The sequence below is a fragment of the Macaca nemestrina genome, chromosome 13, assembly GCF_043159975.1.
Source record: "Macaca nemestrina isolate mMacNem1 chromosome 13, mMacNem.hap1, whole genome shotgun sequence".
Taxonomy (NCBI): domain Eukaryota; kingdom Metazoa; phylum Chordata; class Mammalia; order Primates; family Cercopithecidae; genus Macaca; species Macaca nemestrina.
Genome location: NC_092137.1, coordinates 45,695,247 through 45,722,128, shown reverse-complemented (window position 1 = coordinate 45,722,128; position 26,882 = coordinate 45,695,247). Strand labels below are relative to the sequence as shown.

The 26,882-nt window shown below is 35.4% G+C and overlaps 1 protein-coding gene across 1 annotated transcript in view; it reads left to right on the top strand.

Moving 5' to 3' along the window:
* The window catches only part of LOC105464957 (S1 RNA binding domain 1), a 222,901-nt gene that overhangs the window by 25,277 nt on the left and 170,742 nt on the right, over positions 1–26,882 (top strand). Inside the window, exons 5-10 of the mRNA XM_011713126.3 lie at positions 744–910; positions 4,736–4,853; positions 6,533–6,671; positions 11,787–11,883; positions 13,191–13,326; positions 23,730–23,833. Coding sequence (XP_011711428.2) covers positions 744–910; positions 4,736–4,853; positions 6,533–6,671; positions 11,787–11,883; positions 13,191–13,326; positions 23,730–23,833 — 761 coding nt within the window. The remainder of the gene's footprint in view (positions 1–743; positions 911–4,735; positions 4,854–6,532; positions 6,672–11,786; positions 11,884–13,190; positions 13,327–23,729; positions 23,834–26,882) is intronic.

The window sequence follows — 26,882 nt, the reverse complement described above, 5'->3', positions numbered from 1 at the left end:
GCCAAAGAGTTTATTTATGCATTGTAAATTTTCATAGATATTGCCTAATTGCTTACTAACAATGACTAAAAATGGCTTTCCTTTGTTCTCATGCTGACAAAGTGAATTACCAACTCCTTGCTTTGCTACCAATATGAGAGATGAAAAGTGTATCATTGCATCATTAAAAAGTGCCCTCGTTGGCCGGGCACGGTGGCTCAAGCCTGTAATCCCAGCACTTTGGGAGGCCGAGACGGGCGGATCACAAGGTCAGGAGATCGAGACCATCCTGGCTAACACAGTGAAACCCCGTCTCTACTAAAAAATACAAAAAACTAGCCGGGAGAGGTGGCGGGCGCCTGTAGTCCCAGCTACTCGGGAGGCTGAGGCAGGAGAATGGCGTAAACCCGGGAGGTGGAGCTTGCAGTGAGCCGAGATCCGGCCACTGCGCTCCAGCCTGGGCGACAGAGCAAGACTCTGTCTCAAAAAAAAAAAAAAAAAAAAAAAAGTGCCCTCGTTGAACACTGGAATTTGAATGATACAGTGGTCTGGATTAGATTTTATTGAATTTGTGAAATGACTATTTTACCATTATGATTGTCAATGGATACATGTATTTTATATGGCTTTCTTTTTTAAAAAAAACTATAGCAAATAATTTCTAAGTCACTGGAGAACATTATTTGATACTATGTTTTAAATTATACATGATATAGATGTTTAATTTTCAGCATTTTAAATCACTAAGTATCTTTAATTTGCAGGTTTTATCTGAAAGAACTAATATTGAACCTTGGGTCTGTGCCAACACCATTCGTCTATTTAATGATGATAACACAATTCCCTTCATTATACGCTATCGGAAAGAGCTCATTAATAACCTTGATGCTGATTCCTTGAGAGAAGTTCAACAAACCCTAGAAGAGCTACGGTAAGAAACCTAAGAAAGAATGAGCCTAGTGTAAGGGAAAAAGGCCAATGAGGAACAGTAAGAAAGTGAATGATGGTGTATTTGACAATTTCAATATTTTGTTTCCTTGAATTATTGTAATCTGGATATAGTCCTCTTCTGACAGAGGAAGTCAGCTCTATTTTACTTATTTAGGGGGTGTATGGAGTCCCTCTGCTGGTGTGTTTATGCATAGCTTGAGCATGTATTAGCAAAAAGGTCGTTGGCAGTAAAAGTGTGTGCCTCAGAGTTTGGCTGTCATCTTCTTTCATAGAAAAGGTTGGGCATAATGGCAAAATTAGGACTGCCAGCAAGAAACTTGAAGTACATTTTATTCTAAATCTTTTAACCATTCACATAAAACTGTCCTTTTAATTTCATAAAGTTCCTAAGTGGAGAGTTCTTTGACAGTATAGAGTTTGGTAGGAAATATGTATATTTTCTTTTCCCATACTTTTTTTTTTTTTTTTTTTGACAGAGTCTCACTCTGTCGCCTGGGCTGAAGTGCAGTGGTGCAATCTCAGCTCACTACAATCTGTGCATCCCAGGCTCAGGTGACTCTCCTGCCTCAGCCTCCCAAGTAGCTGAGATTACAGGAATGTGCCACCACGCCCTGCTAATTTTGTATTTTTAGTAGAGACAGGGTTTTGCTGTGTTGGCCAGGCTGGTTTTGAACTCTTGGCCTTAAGTGATCCACCTGCCTTGGCCTCCCAAAGTGCTGGGATTATAGGCTTGAGCCACCATGCCCAGCCTTTTCCCCATACTTTTAATGGTTATGGTAATTTAACAATAATGGATTGTAAGTTTTATATGGTTACAGAATGGAAAGTACCTTTTTAAAAAAATTATGCCTCTGGACTCGCTGTTAATAACTCAGAAATATATGTACAAAGACTATAAGACTGACCATATTATTTGATAGCGTTTATTAAAACACTTCACTGCTTATGCATTTATTGCATGTCTCCTATGGGCACTGTGTTAATGCGTACATTCTTCAAGTGTACAAAAAAGATCTGATTAAAATTGGATTATCATTCTACTATGAAGCCATTTTAAAAGTATTAAGGGTAATTTTTATAACAAGCTTGACAGGCTTTCTGTTATTTTGGGGGAACTTGCATCTCACTAACTTTTCTACCTCTTTTGTTGACGTTCTCTTAGTGTCAGGAGAATTAAAATGCTAATATGTGGAAAGTTATACTTCATTGAGAGTCAGAATCAATTAGCCAATGTAAAAGTATAAATGACTAAATCAAATAGTCTCAGATGCAAATCTTCCAGAGCCAGGCTAGGATAATCAAGCATGGGGGATGAGAATTGGAGATTACAAATCCTGTCTAAGTGGGGCAACCCTTGCTCATCTCCAGTAGATGACTGTCATGGAGGGTTGTCTGCCCAGTTTGCTGGTTCTTCCTATTTCTGAAAAGAAGCTGGTAATTTGGGTTTTTACGTCAGAAATTTCTGGGCCAAACAAAACCACTCTCGACCACACCTAGAATGCCAGCAGTTTGCAAATTCTGAAGTAAGCTTTCTGTTTGGTTGAAGGCAAGGTAATTAAGAAAGTCTGAGGGTTTGGATCTGAAACAGGAGAAAGCGTCATAAACAAGCAAGAAAATCTTGCTTAAAAATTAAAGGGTAGTCTAACAATATTTGGTTGTATGGGAGACAAATAGGAGCTGTATATCAAGAATATTATTATTTTCTTTTTCTTTAAAAAACACTTCTACTGCAAAAGAATTCCATTCTCTGGGTTTCTATGAACCCAGAATACATTGAATATTAGTAGAGGAATGAATATTCCTTGAAGTAAGTGGGGGCATTGACTGGAACTTAAGAGATCTTTTTCTATAATACAGAGATTTCTTTTTGGTAATGAGATATGATCTTTATTTTTTCTTAAGCTCAGCATTTTCTATAACTAGAGCATTGGTTTTCAATTTGTTAATTGCTACCCCTACATTGGAAGTAAAACCAATTTAATAAGTCGTACCACTTAAAAAATGAAATAGTAAATAGAAAATACAAGAGTACATTTATGTGGTAAAGGCAAATATTGTTTCATGAAATGTTTCAATTATGCAGCATATATATGTGTGTATACTGGGTTGCAAGGTAAAACATTTTTAAATTCACTTTGAAAAGTGAATTACAGAGTATGATTCTGCATAGGAAGAAAAGTTTTCTGTATTTTTCTCTAAAGATAATTCTCTTCTTCCTTATATGCAGGCTAATAGGACAAAAGGAATTGGCTTTTTGTTAAAATGACCTGGTAGTCTTTAGCCCTTGAAAACAGTCTTGGGCTACCGTGATTATAGAAGACATACAGGTTGTAATCTAAGTACTGCATATTCTTTTCTGTAATTTACAGTCTTCTGCCTTTGGTTTTTTTTTTGTTTTTTAATTTACAAGTAGATTTAATTTTCTTTTCCACCAATCATTTTGAGTAAATCATATTATCATCTGTAACTTTTGCCCGTCATTTTAGCAGTACCATTATTAGGCAGATTCTATAAATAGAAGGTAATACAATAGGATGAGAAGCATTAACTATAACAACAGGATTGTATATTCACAGTGAAAACCTGTTGTAAAGTGGGGGAACTACTGTGCCCACCCTTTTGTCGTTACTTGTTTAGTGATGCCTGTAAATTGATTCTTGGAATCAGCTTTTCTACATGGAATCCTGGTTCTTTTTAGTGGGGAATGGATTGGGAAACCAATTGTGAGTGCTGGGTGTGCCCATCCTGAGCAGTGATACTCCGGTTGCAATGAGCTTACCTAATACCTATACCTTGGTTTTCAAGTATCGTTCTCCTGATTCCAGGGCTGGGGCAGGGAAACTAGAAGATAAGCCTGAAATATCATATGCCAGAGAATAAGGAAGTGCTCACAGGATGACAGGGACATGTCAAAAGGACACAGAAGCTAGCTTGAAGGGGTTACTTCTGGTCAAATCTGGAACAATTTGAACATTAAGATAAATGATAGCAATGGATTGTAAGCACTAAGTAAAATAAGAAACCGTTAAATCTGTAGTGATGTAAATAAATCAGTGAATAAATTCAAAGTTTAATGAGGAATGGGGTAATTATATAGTCTCAAAGTACCTCTCCACAAAATGCTTATAATTACAAGAGGAATAAAGAGTACCTGTATCGTGGAGAAACCCACAGATACAACCTTAATCAAATGATCAAGGTAATCAGTAATGGGACAAATCAAAATCATGTACCAGCTAATAACGTGTAATAAGAAGAACACAGTATGACTTCTATGATATTTCTGCCAAAGATGCTCCATCTGTATATAATTGTGAGGAAACATCAGAGAAACCCAAGCTGCAGGACATTCTACAAAATAACTGTCCAGTAGCATTCAAAACATCAAGGCCTTATCAAGGAGAAGAAAATCAAGGAGAGACTGAAATACTGTTTTAGCTTGAAGGAGACTGTAGATGCACGCCAACTACATGTAACCCATAATTCTTAACTGAATCCACTATAAAGGATATTATTGGTACAGTTGGTGAAACCTGAATGAGGTCTGCAGATTAGATGGTAGTAATATATCAGTGTTAATTACCTGATAATGATGGTTATTTTGTGGTTATGTAGGAGAAGATTTGTATTTGCAGGAAATCACACTAAAGTGTTGGAGTGCAGGGATGTTAACTTATCCTCAAACAGTTCTGAGAGAATAAAGTTCCTTTTACTTTACCTGCAACTTTTCTGTAAGTTTGAGGTAGCTTTGAAAAGAAAGTTTTGGCATACAGTTTTTGTAGATTACAAAAGTTTCTATTTTCAGGGCTGTTGCAAAGAAAGTTCATAGTACAATCCAGAAAATTAAGAAGGAGGGGAAGATGTCTGAGTGCTTGTTAAAAGCCATGCTGAATTGTAAAACTTTTGAAGAACTAGAACACGTGGTAAGGAACCCTTTTTATCTTTTAACATAATACCTGAATATATTGTAATTTGGGTCTTCTTATGATTAAAGAACACCAAGAAATAAAAAGCTAACGTCATTAGCCACCATTGCAACAAAATATTCTTTATTCAATAAATATTTATAGAGTGGTTTTTTGTATGCTAGTCACTTGGGTTTACAAAGATGAATAAATACATAGTCTTTGTCTCAAGGAATTTCCAGTCAAGTAGGGAAGGACAGTAGATTATACAAATGTGAAGCTTATCAGAGAGGGCTGAACTAGAGATCCAGATGTGGATGTCTTCAGCCTGTAGTTGTTACATGAAACCATGAGAATGGAAGAACTCACTCAAGAAGGGTTTGTCAGCAGGTCAGGATTGACTACTGGAGGATACCACCTTTTGAAGTGTGGATGGAGGATGGGAGAGCATAAAGAGGTAGGAAAAAATAGAGAAGTATGAGGAGAATCAGGAGATGATGGTGCCCTGGAACAGCAGGGAAGAGAGTTTTAGATGGAGGTTATGATCAGTGGTTATGTGTAGCAGAGAAGTTTGGCAAAATAAGAACTGAAAAAAATACATGTATTTGGTAATTAGGAGATCATCATGGATTTTTGTGATACCATTTCCAGCAAGGTGTGTGAGAAGAGAAGCCAGATGGTGGTGGGTGTTAGAGTGAGTGGATTAAGAAGTAGAAGAATTGGCTGGATGCAGTGGCTCGTGGCTCATGCCTGTAATCCCAGTACTTTGGGAGGCCGAGGTGGGTTGATCACGATGTCAGGAGTTCAAGACCAGCCTGGCCAAGATGGTGAAACCCCGTCGCTACTAAAAATACAAAAATTAGCTGGGCATGGTGGTGGGCGCCTGTAATCCCAGTTACTCAGGAGGCTGAGGCAGAGAATTGCTTGAACCTGGGAGTCGGAGGTTGCGGTGAGCTGAGATCACGCCACCACACTCCAGCCTGGGCTACAGGGCGCAAGACTCTGTCTCAAAAAAAAAAAAAAAAAAGAAGTAGAAGTATTGACCAGCTGGGCGTGGTGCCTCATGCCTGTAATCCTAACACTTTGGGAGGCCAAGGCGGGCAGATCACGAGGTCAAGAGATCGAGATCATCCTGGCCAACATGGTAAAACCCCATCTCTACTAAAAATGCAAAAAAAAAAAAAAAAAAAAAAAAAGATTAGCTGGACATAGTGATGCGCGCCTGTAGGCCCAGCTACTTGGGAGACTGAGGAGGAGAATCGCTTGAACCTAGGAGGCAGAGGTTGCAGTGAGCAGAGATCGTGCCCCAGCACTCCAGCCTGGTGACAGAGTGAGACTTCTTCTCAAAAAAAGAAGAAAAAAAAACAAAACAAAGAAGTAGAAGAATTGTGTGTAGCACACTTTTAAAGGAACTTGCTGGAGTTGAGGACTTTGCAGTCCAAGCAATGAGTTTTTAAGATGAGTGAAACCAAGCAACTAATTTAGCATATAGAAAAATATGAAGAATAAGAGAAGGCACATACCATCTTCTTACAGTAAGCGTTTTCAAATTAGTTTTAATTCATCTCTGAAGGAAGAAGAAAGGATTGAGGAAAGGGTTTCTTTAGCATTCTCAGTATGTCCTCTAATTTTGTATCCTAGTTTTAACTTTTGTTTTTTTAAAACTGAATCATATGTTTTCTGCCTTTATTTTCTAGTCTGCTCCATATAAAACTGGGAGCAAAGGGACTAAAGCCCAGAGAGCAAGACAGTTGGGCTTAGAAGGAGCAGCCAGGGCACTGCTTGAGAAACCAGGGGAGCTCAGTCTGCTATCATACATTAGGCCTGATGTTAAAGGTACTGGCTTTATTTACAGAGATCAACTTTGTTTCTTTTTTTTTTTTTTTTAATTTAAAAACGTGTGTTAAAAAAATGTTCTGTTAAGTAATGATTATACGAAAGAATATTACAGCGTATGTAGAATAATTGAAATAAAACAAATCCTGACATACCTATTGAGTAGCCATTCAACTTTTCTCTGTTGATGAAGTGCCTATTCTAGTCTTGCCCGTTTTTCTATTGTATTGTTTTTCTTTTCAAATGATTATTTTAAAATATTTTTTGTCATTGATATGTGTTGCAAATCTTTTTTTCCTAGTTTGTAACTTGTCTTTTCACTTTCTTTATGGCATCTCTTGATAAATAGGTATTAGTGGAGTTTTATTATAGCTAACCATCTTTTAAGATAATAGTTGTGTTTTCTTTTTAAAGAAATTCCTTCATATCCCAAATTTATAAAGATTCTCCTATATTGTCTAGTAAAGCTTTTATTTCTAAAAATTTGTTTACTTGTAAAAGTCATAAATATTCTTTAAAAATGTCAACAGTTTTGACATCCAGAAAGTGTAAAGCGAAGCTCCATTCTCACACTTCTACTCTAGGAGTAAAGTGTCTTTTTCTGAAATTTCCCTCCAAGTGTATCTTCCTATTTTGTGTGTGTGCATGCACAACAGAGAATAAGAGAGGGAAGAAGTAAGGGAGAGATATTTCTAAGAAAAACTCAAGGAAAATGACAGTTGATAAATGTCAAGGTGCATTTTTTTAATTGTAAAAATGAGCCTTAGAGTAAAAACTTCGGTTAAGAGTGCCTTTTTCTCAGGAATTTGCTGTTAAGATTGAGTGGGGAGATTGATGTTCTGGTGGTGTCTACTCTCAAAAAATTATTTTTTTAATATTAAGAAATTATATAATTAACATGTGCAACATGATGTTTTGATATACATGTATTAATACATAGTGAAGTGAGTACTATCGTTAAAGTATTCTATACATGATAAGCAAATTAACGTATTCATCTCACAGTTACCTTATTTTGTGTTAAGAGCACTTAAAATCTGTCTTAGCAAATTTACAGTACACATTACAATGTTATTAACCATAGCCCCCGTGCTGTATGTTAGAACTGTAGTCTTTTTCAGCCTGTGTAGCTACAACTTTGTACCCTTTGACCTACATCTTTCCACCCCACCCCCACCTCCAGTTTCTTTTGTCCTTCTGTGGATCCCATAGACTGGGACATGTAATGTCTGTAGGGGGCAGTCTCTGATAACAAAATCCACAGTATGTACTAACCTGTAGAAAATTACAGCATACCATAGCCTGTTTTTATTTTAAATAACCCAGCAAATGTGAATTTGTGATTTAAAAAACCAAGTAGGTGTGTCTGTAAAATCTAGGTATCTGTTCATACCCAAACACACTTATCTTAATGTTTGGAGAAGGGCAATAGTGAAAAAGTAAAATAGGATTGTGAATTTAGAGATGGGTTGAAATGAATAAAATTCAAATTTGTTTAATTTTTAATGTGTATTTATAGTTAGATTTCCAAATGGTTGCAACACTTAATATTTTAATAATAGCTAAGACTATAGCTAAGCATTAAGTTAACCACAGTAGGAAACTATCTGTGCCCAGTCATCGTATGTTTTATTAAAATGGAATGTTGAAACTCTCAGAATGTTAGATGCACAAAGGCTTATTGACTGTTTTTATTTTTATTTTTCTCCTTGTGGTTGATTTTCTTTCCTTCTACTTCTCACTACCTTTGGTACGAAGTCTCTTGAGTTCTCTCACACACTGAGCTCCTACTGGGTAGGTTTTTGATAACCGTATCTCTTTGGATTGTCATACATGGTGAGGCTGCTGGAATATATGACAACGGACATTTGGTGATACTTCTTATAAGGTGGATAGTTCAGGGTCTAGCACAGTTACAGTAGTACTGTACTAGCAGACATATCAGGACTTCTGTTTGCTTTACTCCCTCTTTCCTTTACCCTGATCAAAAATGTAGAATTATTATAAGTAAGTCTATATAAGCTGGGTACTGCTTTTTTTTTTAAGTTTGATAGAAATGTTTTCTCCTTCTCTTTGTCTCCTCCTTCTTTATGTTACACACAATCATGATCACCCTTAATTTTGTTTTTCTAAAGAAGTTTCATAATCCTATCATTCCTGAAAGAAATATTTAAGAAACCAGATAGTTCCGTTTTTTTTTTCCCCAATAGAAGACACTTCTTGCCTGCTTGCCACAGACCAGTAAGCATTTGGTCTGAATCATAAAGCTATACTGTGCCACAAATGGACTATGTCCTGGGATATCCAAAATACTACTTTCGTGTCCAAGAGGAAGTAACTGATTGTTCTGTCATATATAAGAAGAGGTAGCTGAAGTGCAGAGAAAGTGAAAAGAAATGTTGGCCTTTCGGTTTTTGTTTACAGGTGTGGAGGTTTGACGATTCTCTAGTTGGAAAGATTTCATTTTAAGGCAAAGGGTATGATTTTCTGGTTCTGTGGACCATATTTCCTCCTTATTTAACTGAGGTGCTAAACTTTTGGAACATCTGTTATCTTTGACTGTTTTAAACCCACAAGGTCTATTCTCTTTGATTGGGAAAGGAGCTTTTTCAAAACACAGAAGACTTTCTTTTAAAGTTATTTTTCTCCCTGGTTGGACTGAGAAGGGGAATGTAATTTGAAAGAGTGTCCCAAATGACTCTGGTAATTTCTGTCTCCCATTGAGAACCACTGCTGTAGAAGTAGCTCAAGGCATTTCCCTAGCAGCAGTTTTTTAAAGTTGAATGGGTATCAGAATTATCTGGGACACTCCATAAAAACACTTCAGTTCCCCAGTCTAGGAATTCATAGTTTTAACAAGTACCTGGTATGATTTTATTTTTGGGTCCTTAGACTACACTTTACAACATTTCTCTAGAGCTCTAGCACAATTTTAATTAGATTCATTAATTACATAAGGTTTCAAATTATATTCCCCTCTTATGATGGGGGATTTTCAAAGGCCCTTTCTTATTGCAAGGTCTATAATTTCTTCTGTTCTCTGATTCCATTAATGGTTCTCCCTGTAGGTTCCATCTTTACTACTGACTTATCACCCTGGTGTTGTCATTAAACTTCATGTAATGATGCTCTGAGATACTTGGAACTCCAGGAATTAGTTCTTGTGAATGGTTTTCCTAGGTGATGACTGAGAGAGCTAACACAAGAACAAATGTTTATTGAGTGCTCTACGTGCTATAGCTGTTTTAAGTCCATTAGATATATAGTCTTCCATCTTGTAAAGGTAATTTGTTAATGAAAATTCCCTCATAGGAAAGTTTTCTTAAAATGTAAATAGAATTCCTATTAGTTTCATTAGCTAAATTTCTTTTTTTAAATTTCTTTAAAATGTAGTTGACCCTTGCCTAATACAGATATTAGGGGAACAACCCCCAGCCCCAGCTCCCTCTTCAAAGTTGAAAATTTAGGTATAACTTTTGACTTCCTAAAAACTTAACTATTAATAGCCCACTGTTGACCTGAAGCCTTACTGATGACATAAAGATGACACATTTTGTGTGTTATATGTGTTATAAACTATATTCTTACAATAAGGTAAACTAGAAAAAAGAAAATGTTAATAAGAAAATTTTAAGGAAGAAAAAATATATTTACTGTTTATTAAGTGGAAGTGAATTATCATAAAGGTCTTCATCCTCATCATCACACTGAATAGGCTGACGAGAAGAAGGAGGAGGAGGAGGAGTTCTTTCTGTCTTAGGAATAGCAAAAGCAGAAGAGGTAGAGGAGGTGGAAGGGGTGATGAGAGGCAGGCACCCTTGTTCCAACTTTTATTGTGATTAATCCATGTAGAAGTGGACCTGTGCAGACCGGGTGCAGTGGCTCAAGCTTGTAATCCCAACACTTTAGGAGGCCGAGGTGGGCAGATCTCTTGAGGTCGCGAGTTCGAGACCAGCCTGGCCAACACAGTGAAACTCCATCTCTACTAAAAATACAAAAATTAGCCGGGTGCGCACCTATAATCCCTGTTACTTGGGAGGCTGAGGCAGGAGAATCGCTGGAACCCAGGAGGCAGAGGTTGCAGTGAGCCAAGATCGCACCACTGCATTTCAGCCTGGAAGACAGTGAGACTCCATCTCAAAAAAAAAAAAAGGGTCCTGTACCCATGTTGTTTAAAGGTCAACTGTAAACATAATTACTTATCCTAACACAACCAAACTGATCTTTTTTATTTATTAATTATGCCGTAATAAATGTCCTCCTGTCCTCTCTTTGGCTTTTGTACCTTATTACTCATTAAAACTTTACTTACAGGAAAACATACATATAATAGGCAGTGCTTGTGTAATTCAAGTTTAGTGCAAAAATCTTTCATGCAAATAGAATGATAAAGGCAAAAAAAATGAAACAAAGCAGTGCAAATGATCTCTGTCCGTAAGTCAATATCAGAGAAACCTTGATCTACAAGATTCATTGCTATAAATTAGCAAATAAGAAATGCTTAAAGAGAACTTAATGCCCATCTGTACACAATTTAACTGTGAAGAGGAACAACTGCATGAAAGCTCTTGTTTTGTGCTTTTGAGATTTGTGAAATTCAAATGGGTCGTTGAAAATGTGAATAAATGCCCCGTAATCCAAAATAGAAATTGCTTCTAAAGGATAATTTTTTTAAACAAATGGAGTACTGTCCCTTTGTTTTGACTCTATTAATATATATTTCCTATAATGTCTTTAATATTTGTAATCACTTCATGAAGAAGGTACATAATGATTCCATTTTTATAGGAAACTCAGGTACAGAGAAGTCAAGTAGCTTGCCCAGTGTCTCACAACTGGCAAATGGTAGAACCAGGATTAGACAAGGCAGCTGGCTCCAGAGATGCATTTTTACCACTGGGCAATATATTATGTATTATGTCTGTATTATTGCTTTTGGAGACTTGTTTTTGTTACAAATGGAAGCTAGTATACCGCTACAATATCTTTCTGTCTTGAGGCTGTCAACTTAAGGTTTTATTTTGACTGGAATTAATTTACTGTGATTTAATTATAGAATTTAAAACCAATCTTATACTTTTTGTTTTTGTTTTCCTTTTTACCCTTCTCCTAAAGGGCTTTCAACGCTTCAGGATATTGAAATAGGAGTGCAGCATATTTTAGCAGACATGATTGCTAAAGACAAAGACACGCTTGACTTCATTCGGAGCTTGTGAGTAACTCTTTTATGGAGTTTTCTGCTTTATGGACTCGTGCTGTTAAGGGTCACATGGTTAGTGCTAATACCAATGTTCATTAAAAACTTTGTTTTCAGACCTTTTTTTTTTTTTAAGGAGCAGAACTCTTTGTTCAAATAGCATAACCGAAATATATAAAACAGATAAAAGTAAAGTTGTTTTAATTGAATTCTGGGCAGGGAGCCTGGAACTCTGCCTACTCACCCTCTTTACGCTGAGGCGTCTCAGTGGAGGGGCCTGATGAGTTTAAAAACCATTGCCTTACACAATATATATGAAGAGAGATTCATGTCCTTTAGAGTGGCATTGCTTTTTAAACATGTTGATTGTGATGTATGCTTAATTTTATAGTATCTTGTTTCTGGTGTTTACCAGTGATTGGCTTAATTTGAGAATGTGTAATATCAGATGAGGGTAAAAGGACTGACCTCCAGATGATTTTTAGCTGTTGGGGGAGCAGCTTATCTATGGGATCACAGTCCTGGTTTATCAGACGTTAAAGATCTTTGACCTAGAGCCTTCTTGGGCTTATGGGTTTTATGCCTCATTACAAAAACACGTTAATTTAAAACTCTCTTTTTATATATTTTGTTCTTTTTCTGCTGTGTATCAGAAGAGAAGACACGTTTCTGCCAGAGGTCTGTTCTCCCTCTCTCTCCCTCCACATATCCAGCTGTTTGAGCTGTGCCGAGAAGAGGAAAGGAGATGACCTAGTTGACTACTGTTGCTTGTCAGGGTTTTTTGTTAGTACAAGGCAGATAACTTTTCTATTTTCTCAGTGGCCCCAGCAGGAATGAGTTGAAGCAAAATTCTTGCTCAGGTTTTAAAATGTGTTTTTATAAGTAATTATGCTGCTTAAATTTGGTTCAGTATTATAAATTGTTATTGGAAGCTGTCCTGACACGTCCTTTTGTTTCTCTTTTTTTTTAGTTTTTAATTGACTGTGACTGCCTAACTTAGTGATTAGAAAAGTCTGATATTTAGATCAGAGCTGTTGGTTTGATTTCTATAGAGAGTTTTGATCTTTTACATAATTGCAGATGGTTTCTGAATTCATTTAGGCATTTTATGGGGAGATTGAGTAGATATATAAATAGATCTGGAGGACTATGCTAGTATCAATAGGCAAAGAGTCCTCTTTTGATGGGGCAGTAATATTGATTTCATAGCTGGGCATCATTAAAAAAACTCACTTGGACTTTTTTGCTATCCTTATTTCTATACTTTACTAAAGCACAAATTAATAAATGCTTGTTTTTTGAACACTTGGGTATCTGAACAGGTGCCAGAACAGACATGTTTGTATCCAGTCATCTCTGGCAAAAGTGTCCTCAAAAAAGGTAAATGAGAAAGATGTTGATAAGTTTCTGCTCTACCAGCATTTTTCGTGCAACATAAGAAGCATTCACCATCATCAGGTAAATAAAGAAACTGCATGTGCATGCTGATACAGTAATAATGATAATATTTTAGATTTGCCTGCTACTTTACTAAGAATTTAAAGAATTTTATGTCAACTGTTTTCTTTTTTCTTTATATAAATTCTTATAATATTGTCATATCCTCGCCACTTCACAAATTGGGAACCAACGACCCAGAGCAGTTAGTTAATAAGTGACATTGAGAATTATAGCAGAGCTGACAATATAACATTTTAGGTATCTTGACTTTTTGGCTGGTGATCTTTTTGTTAGACTCTGCTTCCTAGTATCCTTATATTTGAGCTCAATTCTGGATCTCTTCCATGTGAAATACAAATCTGAGATACCTGATTTAGAATAAAGTGTGAGAGGTCTCATTTAGTTATATAAATCATAGTCATTGTACTTCAGTCTTTTAGTTTCATTTTTCAGTTTACTAAATTTTTTTTTCGTAAATGTAGCCATAGGCTATATCTATGTTGTGGAATGTAGCTTTTAAATTATAAAGGGAAAAAAGAGAGGAGATAACAAAAAATACAGTAATACTGGCATTTATATTTACATATGTAGCGACCTTTATCAGTGCTCCTTATTTCTTTTTATGGCTTCAAGTTACTATCTAGTACCCTTTCATTCCAGTCTGAAGCACTTCCTGTACTATTTCATGTAAGGCAGGTCTACTAGTGACAAACTTCCTCATTTTTGTTTTTTCTGGAAAATCTTAATTTCTCCTTTTTTAAAAAAAATTTATGTTTAATTGTGGTAAAATACATTTAACATAAAATGTACCATCATAACCCTTTTTAAGCATACAGTTCAGTAATGGGAAGCATAGTTATATTGTTGTGCCACCAATCTCCAGAAATTTTTTATCTTGCAAAACTGAAACTCTATGTCCATTAAACATTTCCTTCATTTTTTTACAGAGAGTTTTTTAAAATATAGAATTCTTGGTTGATGGTTTTAAATTTTTCCCTTTTAATACTAAATATACCATCCACTCTTTTGGTATGGCCTCCATGGTTTTTTATGAGGAATCAGGTGTTAATCTTACGATGCCTTATTTGTGACAAGTCTCTTCTCTCTTGCTGCATTCAGGATTCTGTGTCTTTATCTTTTGACAGTTTGATTATAATGTGTCTTGTTGTGGGTCTTTCTGAGTTTATCCTACTTGGAGTTTATTGTGATTCTTAGACGTGTAGATTAATGTTTTTCATCAAACTTGATAAATTCTTCATAATAATTTAAAGAAAATATCCTTTCTGCGCCTTTCTCTCCTCTCCTGGGTCTCCCATTATACGTAAAAAGTATGATTGATAGTGTCTCACAGGTTTCGGCCTCTGTTCCTTTCCTTTCTTTAGTTTTTTCTTTTTTCTCTGACTGTATATTCCCGTTTGACCTGTCTTCAGGCTTGTTGATTTGTTCTTTTTATTCAAATTTGCTGTTGAAACCCTAGTACATTTTTTATGTCAGTCATTGTACTTTTCAGCTCCGTAATTTCTATTTGGTTCTTTTTTATAATTTCTAACTCTTATTTTTCTATATGGTTGAAAGATCATTCTCCTGGCTTTCTTTAGGTCTCTGTTCATGATTTTCTTGAATTCAGCATATTTAAGAGAGTTAATTTAAAATCTTTGTTTTGTAAGGCCAATGTCTAAGCTTCTTCATGGACAGTTTCTTTGATTTTTTTGTTTTTTTTTTTTTTTTGGTAAAGTCTGTATATGTTGTATATTATAACTTGATAACTCTGGAAATCAGATTCTCTCCCCTCCCTCGTGTTTGTTGTTGCTACTTGCTTTGTGGGGTGGTTTGTTCTAGTGACTTTTCTTAACTAGTTTTGTAAATTTTTATTCTTTGTTATGTGTGTCCACTGAGGTCTCCCTTGTTAGCTTAGTAACCATCTAGTTATTTAACAGAGATTCCCCTGAATGCATGGAGCCAAAAACAAAAACAAAATAAATCCTAAAAGAAAAAACCCCAAACTCTCCCAGACTTTGCAGATTGATTCTTTATTGGGGCACTCCTTCAACACTTAGTGAGGCCACTAACAGCTCTGCCTTAGCCTTTTCTTCCTGCTTGCATGGAGCCCAAAGTTCTTTTAGAGGTGAAAGCTTAAGGTTCCCTCAGATCTTTTCAGAGCATGCACCCTAGCCCTCAGCATGCCCAGGAATTTTACAAAGCCCCTTTTCCCTCAAATATCTCATTTCCACACTTATTTTTCACAGGTTTTTTGGTCTGTGTGTTAGTTGCCCCCGTGTTATCCCTTACCCCTCATGGCTGGTGCTAATATGTTTGCCTTTAAGTACTTTTGACAAAGGCCACCTGGGAGGCTTCTTCTGTCCTGAGTAAGCTCCAAGGCGTGTGAAATAAAGGCAAGCCCTTGAGTTAGTTCCTCAGGGACCCACCAGACATCAAAACACACAACCGTAGTTATTTGAGAATAAGGTCCGTATTGCTCCTTCTGATAAGAGCAACCTGCCCTAGGAAAGTGGGCTGTCATCTTCAGAGGCCACTGCTGAGACTGGTGTAAGTTAAAAGTGCTCTCTTATAGAAATTCTGCAGCTTCTTTCTGTAAGTGTTTCTTTCGTTGTTATAAAATTTTTATTAGATTCCATAGTTGTGAAAAAGTTAATTCTGATGGTTTTTGCTACCTTACCTTTGTGGAGGGATGATATTTAGAGTTCCCTACTCCACAATTTTCAGTGATATCACTCCTAACAACATCTTTAAAGTACAGGATCGCACGCTCCTTGTTCTATTCCAGAGCTGGAGTGTGGCTTTTAACATTATATAAAGTTTTCTTTATTACCTTGTTTAATGCTTTTTATTCTGAAGTCTGCTTTGGTATGAGGATTGCCTTGCAACCCGCGCTTTCTTAAAGGAAACTGACCCCACTCTTGTTTTAATCTCGGCCCTAGAATTATATTAATGCTTGCCCTTGGTCCTTTTGCCAGAGCTTTCCAAAGTCTTTAGAGTGAGAAACTTCTTCTGTAGACTAGTATACAGTTGGTAAACTTTTTCTGTAAAGGTCCAGTGAACAAATATTTAAGGTTTTGTGAGCCAGATGGCTTTTGTTGCAACTACACAACTGCTGTGTAACACAAAAGCAGTCATAGACAATACATAATGAATGAGCATGGTTGTGTTTCAATAAAATTTTATTCACAAAAAACAGATGGCAGGCTGGATTTGGCCCATAGGTCATAGTTTGCTAACTTCTGCTCTAGTGAAGGATCTGAAGAAGGGTATATGTGTACAATATTCTCTGAGTTCTTACACATTCAGAATTGTTTTCTATGGCCTTAAAACTTGAAGGATAGCTTGGCATGGTATAATCATTTTTGTTTGCACTTTCTTTCCTTAAGTTTCTTGAATATGTTGCTCTGCTGTTGGCTTCCTTTGTATGTTATGTTTGAGAAATCTGATGCCAGTATAATTCTCTGTCTCCTAGAAATGCAAAGAGATGGGTTCTGTGTTGTGTTTTATTTATTCTCTTTATTGGTTTTATAGTTTTTTGAGAAAGGGAGAGGGAGATTTGAAGTTAGGAAACTGTCAGTGTTTTTCAAACCTGGAATTTCTCAAAAAATAATTTTAAAATTTATTTTTCTTCCTATCTGCATTTTACTGCTATAAAGAGAGAATAATAGAAAAAACTAGTATTCCTAACCTTTCATGTAATACTTAATTTTCATCATTAAGAATGTGATTATTTGGCATGGTGGCGCATACCTGTAGTCCCAACTACTCAGGAGCCTGAGGCGGGAGGATTGCTTGAGTCTAGAATTTCTGGACTGAAGTGTGCCATGCCGATTGGGTATTCACATTAAGTTCAGTATCAATATGGTGACCCCACAGGAATGGGAGACTACTGGGTTGCCTAAGGAGGGGTGAACTGGCCCAGGTCAGAAAAGGAGCAGGTTAAAACTCCTGTGCTGATCAGTAGTGGGATTGCTCCTGTGAATAGCCATTGCCTTCCAGCCTGGGCAACAGTGTGACCTTGCCTCTTAAAAAAATAAAAAAGTAATTGTTTTTCGTTTAAGATGACACAGATGTGAAAAAATTTTGTTTTATTGTAACAAGACATGAAGAGTGTTGGATTATCCCACAAGTATTTCCTGAAAGGTTATTTTATGTTGGGTCCTATTTAGGGTATAGAGGTGACACGGCCCTTGCCCTTTTGAATATTTGAAATGTTTCACTATTATATCTAAAGTTGTCAACTTTACTTTTGTGCACACTATATTTACCGCATCAGGTGAAGTAGTGAAGTACATACTTTCAATAATTTGAAAGAAAGTATGGTGAAATTTTACATACCTAGTTGTTATAGTCTACTGACACAGGTATAACATAATGAAAAATAATTTTTAACAGTACCAGTGACTAAGTATACTAACATTCCTTTTGCAGAAGTAGTTTTTCTGTCTTATTTTGTCCACCTTTTATGTTTATTTAATTTTATTGCAACTTTGGAAAAACATGAATGCTTTTATTCTGTTAAACCTAGCCTTCTAATTTCTGCTTGAAAATATTTTATTGGGCTCTGCATTTTAACTGCTGTGTTTAACACGTGGCATTCTGAGTTAGTGACTGAATTTAAGATTATGATTGACACAGGCTTCTGGGTGTGACAGTATTCAGGCCTGGGAAAGCAGAGCATTTTGGAAATGTCAGTTTTGAAAAACAGCACTGCCCTTTTACGAACTTTTTAGTTTATCATGCACAGGCCGGAGTGATGATATGCTAGGTTACAAAAACAGCTTCCCAATTCCTGTAGTGCTGAAACCTCATGTCCCAACTCTGAACCTTACTTTTCAGCCTTTACGTAAATACTCTAGCACATAGTATCACAGAATACAGAAATGAATGCAAATGATGAAAGACAGTGTGGTGAAGGAAAATTACTGTGGAACTCTCTCCGAGTACTGTGGGAATAGCCATTAATAGCTGCTTAGTAAATTCTTCCAGCTGCATCTTTTTTTCTTTCTTTTTCAAATTGGTCCTTAGTGTGATCTTTTCTACCACATGAATTTGTAGCTCAGTCTTCACATTCTCTCATGGGAGTTTCTGTTCCTTATCTTTATTGGTGTGTATTTTCACTGACATGCAATTTCCTGTGTCTTATACTACCTATTTCCTGTTCAGTGTCACCATCTGCAATAATTTTGCTTTAACCCACTACTCATTTTCAATTCCAGTTTCTGTCCCAAGCTTTATTATTTCTGTTACTTTACTCCCCTCTCCACCATGGGTCTTCCTGTGTGTCAGGATTTTTTGTAAGTTTGACATATTACATTACTAGGTATGGTAAAAAAGAGCAAAAATCCTCCAATAATGTGTTGTGATGTTATGCCATAGTTATATAAATCAGAATTAAATAACTTTCCTCTATATTGTTGTACTCTACTTGAATTAATTTATTAGAGATAATTTCTTGTATGAAGAACTTCTGTTTACTAAGCTGGCACAACCTATGGCAAATACGGAAGTCTCTGCTGAGCTCAAACAAGTTTATTTTGTATTCACAATTTATTTCTTTGTAGATAGTTCTATGCAGTATTATTGAATATATTGTTTTATGTAAGCTTACTTTTTTTTTTTTTCTTAGACAATATCTTGCTCTTTCACCCAGGCTGGAGTGCAGTGGCAGAATCCCACCTCATTGCAACTTCCACCATGAGGGTTGAAGGCATTCTCCCACTTCAGCCTCCTGAGGAGCTAGGACTATGGGCGTGCACAAGCACACCTGGATGATTTTTGTATTTTTTGTAGAGTTGGGATTTCACCATGTTGCCCAGGCCCATCTTGAACTCCTGAGATCAACCAGTCCACCTGCCTTGGCCTGTCAAAGTGCTGGGATTACAAGCATGAGCCACCGTACCCAGCCTAAACTTTTATTTCTAAGTGATTGTTTTATTTCTGCTGACGTTTACTTTAGAAATTTCTCAAGTATATAAGAAAAAAGTCCTCTATATATTTTTTAAAACTGTGACAATTTATTTAAAATTTTACTCAATATTTTAAAAATTTAAATTAAAGTTAGAAAAATATGCTTTTTATCTTTTGACATTCTTTTCAACATGAAGCACAAATTGAGAAATTTTCGTAGCAGAATTATTTTCTGGTAATATTAAGTTGAATTATTTTAAGCTTGTTTCACCACAGATAGGAAGTCTAAGTTTTTGTTAGAGATCCTCATGGAAATGTGCTAAAATTGTTAAAATATCAGTTTGTGTCCTGTAAAGGGAGAACTTAGTTTATTAAAACTCCATTCATTAAGAGTGATTGGAAGAAAGCCATTAAGAATTAGTGAAAAATCTGAATATATATTGAAGTGATGTTGTTTCTTTAATTTTTAATATATAATACACATAAATATATGTAGACTAGCAAATATTATTTAAGGGAAGCTGTTAACTTGATTAAATTATTTGGTTAATTTGTGTTAAGATTTGTCATCTTAATAATTGGTATTGAAGAGTGCTTTAAGAAAAGAGTGTTTTAATTTTCTAATAGCTTTATTGAAGTAAAATTCATATCGCATATAATGCAACCATTAGAACTTTATAAGTTCAGTAGTTTTTCGTAAATTCACTGAGTTGTGTAACCGTTACCACAAGCAATTTTAGGACATTTTTCTCCCAAATATTTCCTTGCGTCAAGCTCTAGGCACCCAACTTTCCATCTCTACAGATTCGTCTGTTCTGGTCATTTCATATAAAGGAATCGTACAACATGCAGGTTTCTTTCACTTAGCATAATGATTTCAGAGTTTGTCAGTTACGGTACGTATTAGTACACCTTTCCTTTTTATTGCTACATAATATTACATTATATGGATTCTCCACATTTTACTTATCCATTCATCAGTAAGCGAATACTTCAGTTGTTTCTACTTTTTGGGCATTATGAATAATGCTATGAACATTCATGTCTAAGTTTTTGTGTGGACATATGTTTTTATTTCTCTTGGATATGTACCTAGGAATGGAATTGCTGGGTTATATGGTAGCTTTACGTTTAACCTAATCTGCCATATTATTTTCCAAAGTGGCTATGCCGTTTTTACATTCTCACCAGTAGTTTGTGAAGGTTCCAGTTTCTCTACATCCCCCCCAACATTTATTGTCCACCTTTTTGTGTTTTGATTTGCATTTCTCTAATGATGTTGAGCATCTGTTCATGTACTTATCGTCATTTGTATATAATTTTTGAACAAATACCTCTTCAGATCTTTTGTACATTTTAAATTGGATTGTGTCCAGGCGTGATGGGTCACACCTGTAATCCTAACACTTTGGGAAATTGAGGCAGGTGGATCGCCTGAGGTCAGGAGTTCGAGACCAGCCTGGCCAACATGGTGAAGCCCCATTCTCTTAAGAAAGTAAATAAATTGGGTTTTGTCTTCTTATTGTTGAACTGTAAGCGTTTTAAATATATTCTAGATACCCTTATGTGACATATGATTTGCAAAAATTTTTATCCCATATTGTTCATTTTCTTTTCACTTTTTTGATACTATTCTTTGAGGCACAAAAACTAAAATTTGTTGAAGTTCAATCTGTTTTTTTGTTATTGATTACACTTTTGGTTTTATATCTAAGAAGGCTTTATGACTTGGTGTCATAAATATTTTCTTCTTTTTTAATGGAAATTTTATAGTTCTAGTTCCTATATTAAGGTCTAAGATCACTTTTGAGTTAATTTGTATGTATAGCATGAAGTAGGTGTCTGTCCACTTTTGTTCTTTTGCATGTGGTTAATTCTAGTTATCCCAGATTTATTGAAAAGACTGGGTTTTCTTCATTGAATTTTCTTGGTACCCTTGTTGAAAATCAGTTGACTCTATATGTATAGGGTTATTTCTGGTCTCCAGTTCTATTCCATTCTATGTCTATCCTTATGCCAGTCCCCACTGTCTTGATTACTGTGTCTTTGTAGTAACTTTTGAAATTGGGAAGTGGGAATCTTCCAAGCTTATTTTTATTTTTAAAAATTGACTTGACTATTCTCAGTCCTTTGAATTACTATATGTGTTTTAAAATTAGTTCGCCAATTTCCGCAAAAGATGCCAATTGGGATTTGATAGAGATTTCACTGAATTTGTAAATCAGCCTGGGGAGTATTGCCATCTTAGCAATATTAGGCCTCTGATCCATGAACATGGGATGTCTATTTATTTAGATCTTCTTTAATTTCTTTCAACAGTGTTTTGTAGTTTGCAGAGTACAGTTGTTCCTTGGTATATACAGGAGATTGATTCCAGGATCCCTGCATATACCCAAATCTATGTATATGCAAGTCCCAGAGTTGGCCCTGCAGAACCCGTGTATATGAAAAATCAGCTCTCCTTATACGTGGGTTTCAGATTCTGCAATTACTGTGTTTTCAATCCCTGTTTGGTTGAAAAAATTCTGCATATAAGTCAGCACATGCAATTCAAACCTGTATTGTTCAAAGGTCAACCATTTAAGTTTTGAACTTTTTTTGTTAAATTTATTCCTAAGTATTTTATTCCTTTTGGTGGTATCATAAATGGAATTTAAAAAAATATTTTCAGAGTGTTTATTGCTTGTATGTAGAAATTAATTTTATATGTTGAGCTTGTGTTTTGCAACTTTGCTGAGCTCTTTATTAGTTCTAATAGTTTTGTAGTGAATTGCTTAGAATTTTCTATATATAAGATCATGTTAGCTGCAAATAGAGAAAGTTTTACATCTTCCTTTCCAATATAGATGGCCTCCCTTCCTTTTCCCTGGCTAGAACCTTCAGTACAATGTTGTGAGAGTGGACACACTTGTCTTGTTTCTGGTCTTTGATCAGTAAATGTGATGTTAGCTGTGAGATTTCTGTGCACATGCCCTTTCTCACATTGAAGAACTTTCCTTATGTTTCCAAGTTTGTTGAGTGTTTTTTTATCATGAAGGGCTACCTGATTCTGTCAGATGTTTTTCCACATCTATTGAGATGATCATAGGATTTTTATTATTTATTCTATGGATATAATGTGTTAGGTTAATTGATTTTTTCAATGTTAAATCAACCGGGCATTCCTGGAATAGATTCTAGTTGATCTTGGTGTATAATCCTTCTTATATGTTTCTGGATGTGGTTTGCTAGTGCTTTATTGAGGATTTTTACATCTATATTCATAAGAGATACTGGTTTGTAGTTTTCTTGTGAAGTCTTGTCTGGTTTTTGTATCAGAGTAATACTGGCCTAATAGAAATATTTGGGAAGCTTTTCCTTCTCTAATATCTTTTGGAACGTTTGTGAAGAATGAATATTGATTCTTTTAAAAATGTTTGGTAGAATTCAGTGGTGGTGCCATCTGGGCCTGGACATTTATTTGTGGAAAATTTTCAAATTACGAATTCAGTGTCCTTACTTTTTATAGGTCTGTTCAGATTTTCTGTTTCTTTTTGGTTTGTTTTTGGTAGTTTGTGTCTTTTTAGGAATTTGTCCATTTTATCTTAGTTGTCTAATTTGTTATACAGTTGCTCATGGTATCCCTTATAATCTTTTTTATTTCTATAAGGTCCTTAATAGTGGCTTCTCTCTTGTTCCTGATTTTGTTATTTGAGTGTTTCCTGTTGTTTTTCTTGATTAGTCTAGTAAAAGATCTGTCAATTTTGTTGATATCTTTAAAGAACCAATTTATGGTTTTGTTGATATTTATTGCTTTTCTATTCTCTATTTTATTTTTACCTTATTATTTATTATTTTCTTTTGCTTGCTTTGGTTTTGTTTGTACTTCTTTAAGGAGTGTTTTAAAACAGTCATACTTTTAATATTTTAATTAAGAGCATGGACAGGTCTGAGTTTAAATTCTTTTTTTGCTACTTGCTAGCTTTGTGATTTGGAACAGGTTTCAGAAAAATTATTATGTAAAATGAAGGTAATACACGCATCACTGGTGACTCTAAGGATTACTTGAGATAATATATTTAAAGTGCTTAGATGGGCTCTACAATTAGTAATGCTCAATGGATGGTAACAATTTGTAGCTACTAAATATTGCACCTAGGGATTTTACATGTTTGTATTTATCTTAGCACAGGTTATCTTTTCAAATTATAAAAAGTATACCCTTCCAGCTCCAGATGATCAAAAGTTTTTAATTAGTACAATCTGCAATGAGATTTTTAGATCATCGAAGTTTCTTCTTGTACATGTGATAGATAGGCTTTGTATCTGCATTTTATTTTCTAAGAACATGTTAGGGTTTTCCTTATGAGGGAGGTATGTTACTTGAAAAAAGTGTAAGTAAATGATTATTTTAAAATGTATTCTTGGTAAATAAATGAGTAAAAAATTCATATAGCTGTCAGCTACATAGCTGCCTGATTTGTTTCATATATTTTGTGGATTATTAGTCTTTGCCTTATGTTTGCACTCAGATTCTGGCAATTAACCGTGGAGAAAATTTGAAGGTACTGACGGTTAAGGTCAATATTTCTGATGGAGTGAAGGATGAATTCTGTAGGTGGTGCATCCAAAACAGGTCTGTTTACAGATATTTACAGAATTTTCTTTCTTTCTTTTCTAAAATATGATACTGATATCTATATGTACTGATATGTAAAGATGTCTATTATGTAAAAATTATTAAAAAGCCAGTGACAGGCTAGGCGCGGTGGCTCACGCCTGTAATCCCAGCACTTTGGGAGGCCGAGGGGGGTGGATCATGAGGTCAGGAGTTCAAGATCAGCCTGGCCAAGATGATGAAACCCCGTCTCTACTAAAAATACAAAAACAAAAAATTAGCCAGGTGTGGTGGTGCGTGCCTGTAATCCCAGCTACTCAGGAGGCTGAGGCAGAGAATTGCTTGAACCCGGGAGGCTGAGGTTGCAGGGAGCTGAGGTTGTGCCACTGCACTCCAACCTGGGCAACAGAGCAAGATTCTGTCTCAGGAAAAAAAAAAAAAATGCCAATGACAGACAAGGTAAATAGTGTCCCTTTTGCATTAAAAAAAAAAAAAAAAAAAAAAAAAGTATGTGTGTCAGGCATGTTTAAATAGAGAATATCCAGGAAGGTGTATGAGGAATTTTTGATAGTGATTATCTCTGTGGAGAAGAACTTTTTTACTTCATTACTTTTCTGTACTATTTGAAACTTTTGTAAGATCATCTTTTCCCTTGCAAAAACAAACTAACAAAGATATACTGTATGTATCATATCTGAAGTGTTTAGCTCTTTAAGGATGATGGAAACAAAAAATAACTTATTGGATATTACAATATAAATCTCTAAGCATTCTGTATGTGGGAATAAATGTTGCATATTAAGGATGATTGAAAGAAACATTAAATTTTTTAGATATTTTAAGGAAATGTCTAAGCTTATGTAATTTTTTATTACCCTTTTTATTTGTTAAGGAGCCTATAAAATAGCACTATGTTTGTATAATACTTTTTACTTTTAGTTTTAATTTTTCAGAGTGTAATTGATCCTCACAACAATCTATTTAGTTGGTAGAGCAGATTTTGTAGCCACCATTTAGCCAGTGAGAAAACTGATACAAAGAGGTAAGTAAAGTGGCTTCCTAGCATCTAGGAGATGTAAATTTTGATAAAGTTCATCACCAGCTGGCTCTATGTAACTTTAGAATAGAGAGATTCCTAGGAATGATACTTAAAAAGTTAGATGAATTGTTCTTTGAGAATAAGTATCATGGATTTTGGAAATCAGTTATCTCATTCAACAGAACTGTTTTGTTAATTCATTAAAAGCCATGAAGGATCAACTTGCTTAACAACCAAATACTATTAACTAAGCAACCATTAAGTAAAACAACAATCTAAATGTTAATCAATAGGTAAATTGCTTAAGCCAGTTATGTTATGTCCATATGGTGGAATTCTGTGCAGCCATTTTGAAAAAGTGGAAATAGAGCTGAAGTTGTAGTATGAACACGTCTTATTAAGTTAAAAAGACAATTTACAATTAGCATTTATTTATAGTATGATTTCATTAGAGGCAAATAAATGTCTTTGTATTACTTGTATATGTTTTCCTATATACTTGTCTTGTCTTTTTTCTTTTTCTTGTTTTGAGAGACAGAGTCTCAATGTGTTGCGTAGGCTGGAGCACACAGGTGCTATCATAGCTCACTGCAGCCTCAGTCTCCCAGACTCCAGTGATTCTCCCACTTTAGTCTCCTGTGTAGCTGGGACCATAGGTGCGCGCCACTGGATAAACTGATTTTTTTTTTTCTAAAGAGATGAGGTCTTACCATGTTGCCGTGTTGCCCAGGCTGGTCTTGAACTCCTGGGCTCAAGCGGCCCTTCTGCCTGAGCCTCCCAAAATGCTGGCATGACAGACATGACCCACCATGCCTGGCTAGTTGTTATTTTTTATGAATGCTTATTTTCTTTATAAATAAGCAAATAAATTCCAATGAAAGGAAAGAGAAAATGTATGCCTAAAAGAAATCCTAGATTTAAAAAATTAGGAAATTAGATAAGATATGATAAAACTCTAAGATAGTTTCATAGAGGAAACTCCTAAGAAGTAGATATATTTGAGTTTGAATTCCAGTTGTATGACTTTCTACCTCTGCACCTATGGGCTTGTTACTTAATTTCTTTCTCAGTTTTGTCTATCCTTAAAATGGTAATATTTTCCTTATAGATTTGAGAGAATTAAGTGATAATCTATGTAACTGTGTAGCACAATGCCTGGTGAAGAACAGGCCTTTGATGGTATTTGTTATTACAAAGTAGTGGATTATTGTGCTAATTCTTTTTAGAAATGTTTTAGTAAATTACAGTAAGGTGAAGACAACTTCTGGCTTATTTTTCTTTAAATATTCATAATACTCAGTATCAGAGTCAGTCCTCAATAGTTAAAGAAAAATATGCTTTTAAGCTATTTATTATCTTTAGACTAAGTAGATGTCAAGGAATTTTTTTACAGTGATTTATTTTTCTATGACTTATTTATATTTTATTTAGTTTTCCAATTGAAAAATTTGTAATATTATTTAGCCTACAATGTAACATGTTACATCATTATGGCATAGTAATATAATTTTCAGTCAAGTTTGGAAGTTTTTCTTTTTCTTTTTCTTTTTTTCTTTTCTTTTTTGAGACAGGGTCTCACTCTGTCGCTCATGCTGGAGTGCAGTGGCATGATCTTGGCTCACTGCAGCCTCGACTTCCCAGGCTCAAGCTGTCCTCTCACCTGAGCCTCCCAAGTAGCTGGGACTACAGGTGCATACCACCACACCCAGCTAAATTTTTCTTTGTTGTAGAGACAGGGGTTTTGCCATATTTCCCAGGCTGGTCTCAAACTCCTGCGCTCAAGTGATCCACCCACCTCCGCCTCCCAAAGTACTGGGAGTACAGGCATGAGCCACTGTGCCTGGCCTGAAACTTTTTCTTAATTTAGATAATTCCAAGAGCTGAAACACTCTTCTAGGACCTAAAGAATTATTCTCAATTTTTTTTTTCTTCCCATTAAACATGTGTGAATGACTACCGAAATGCTTACTTGATGAATCTTCCTGTTCCTTTTATTACTCTCTTTTTCCCTATTTCTTCCACCCTCTT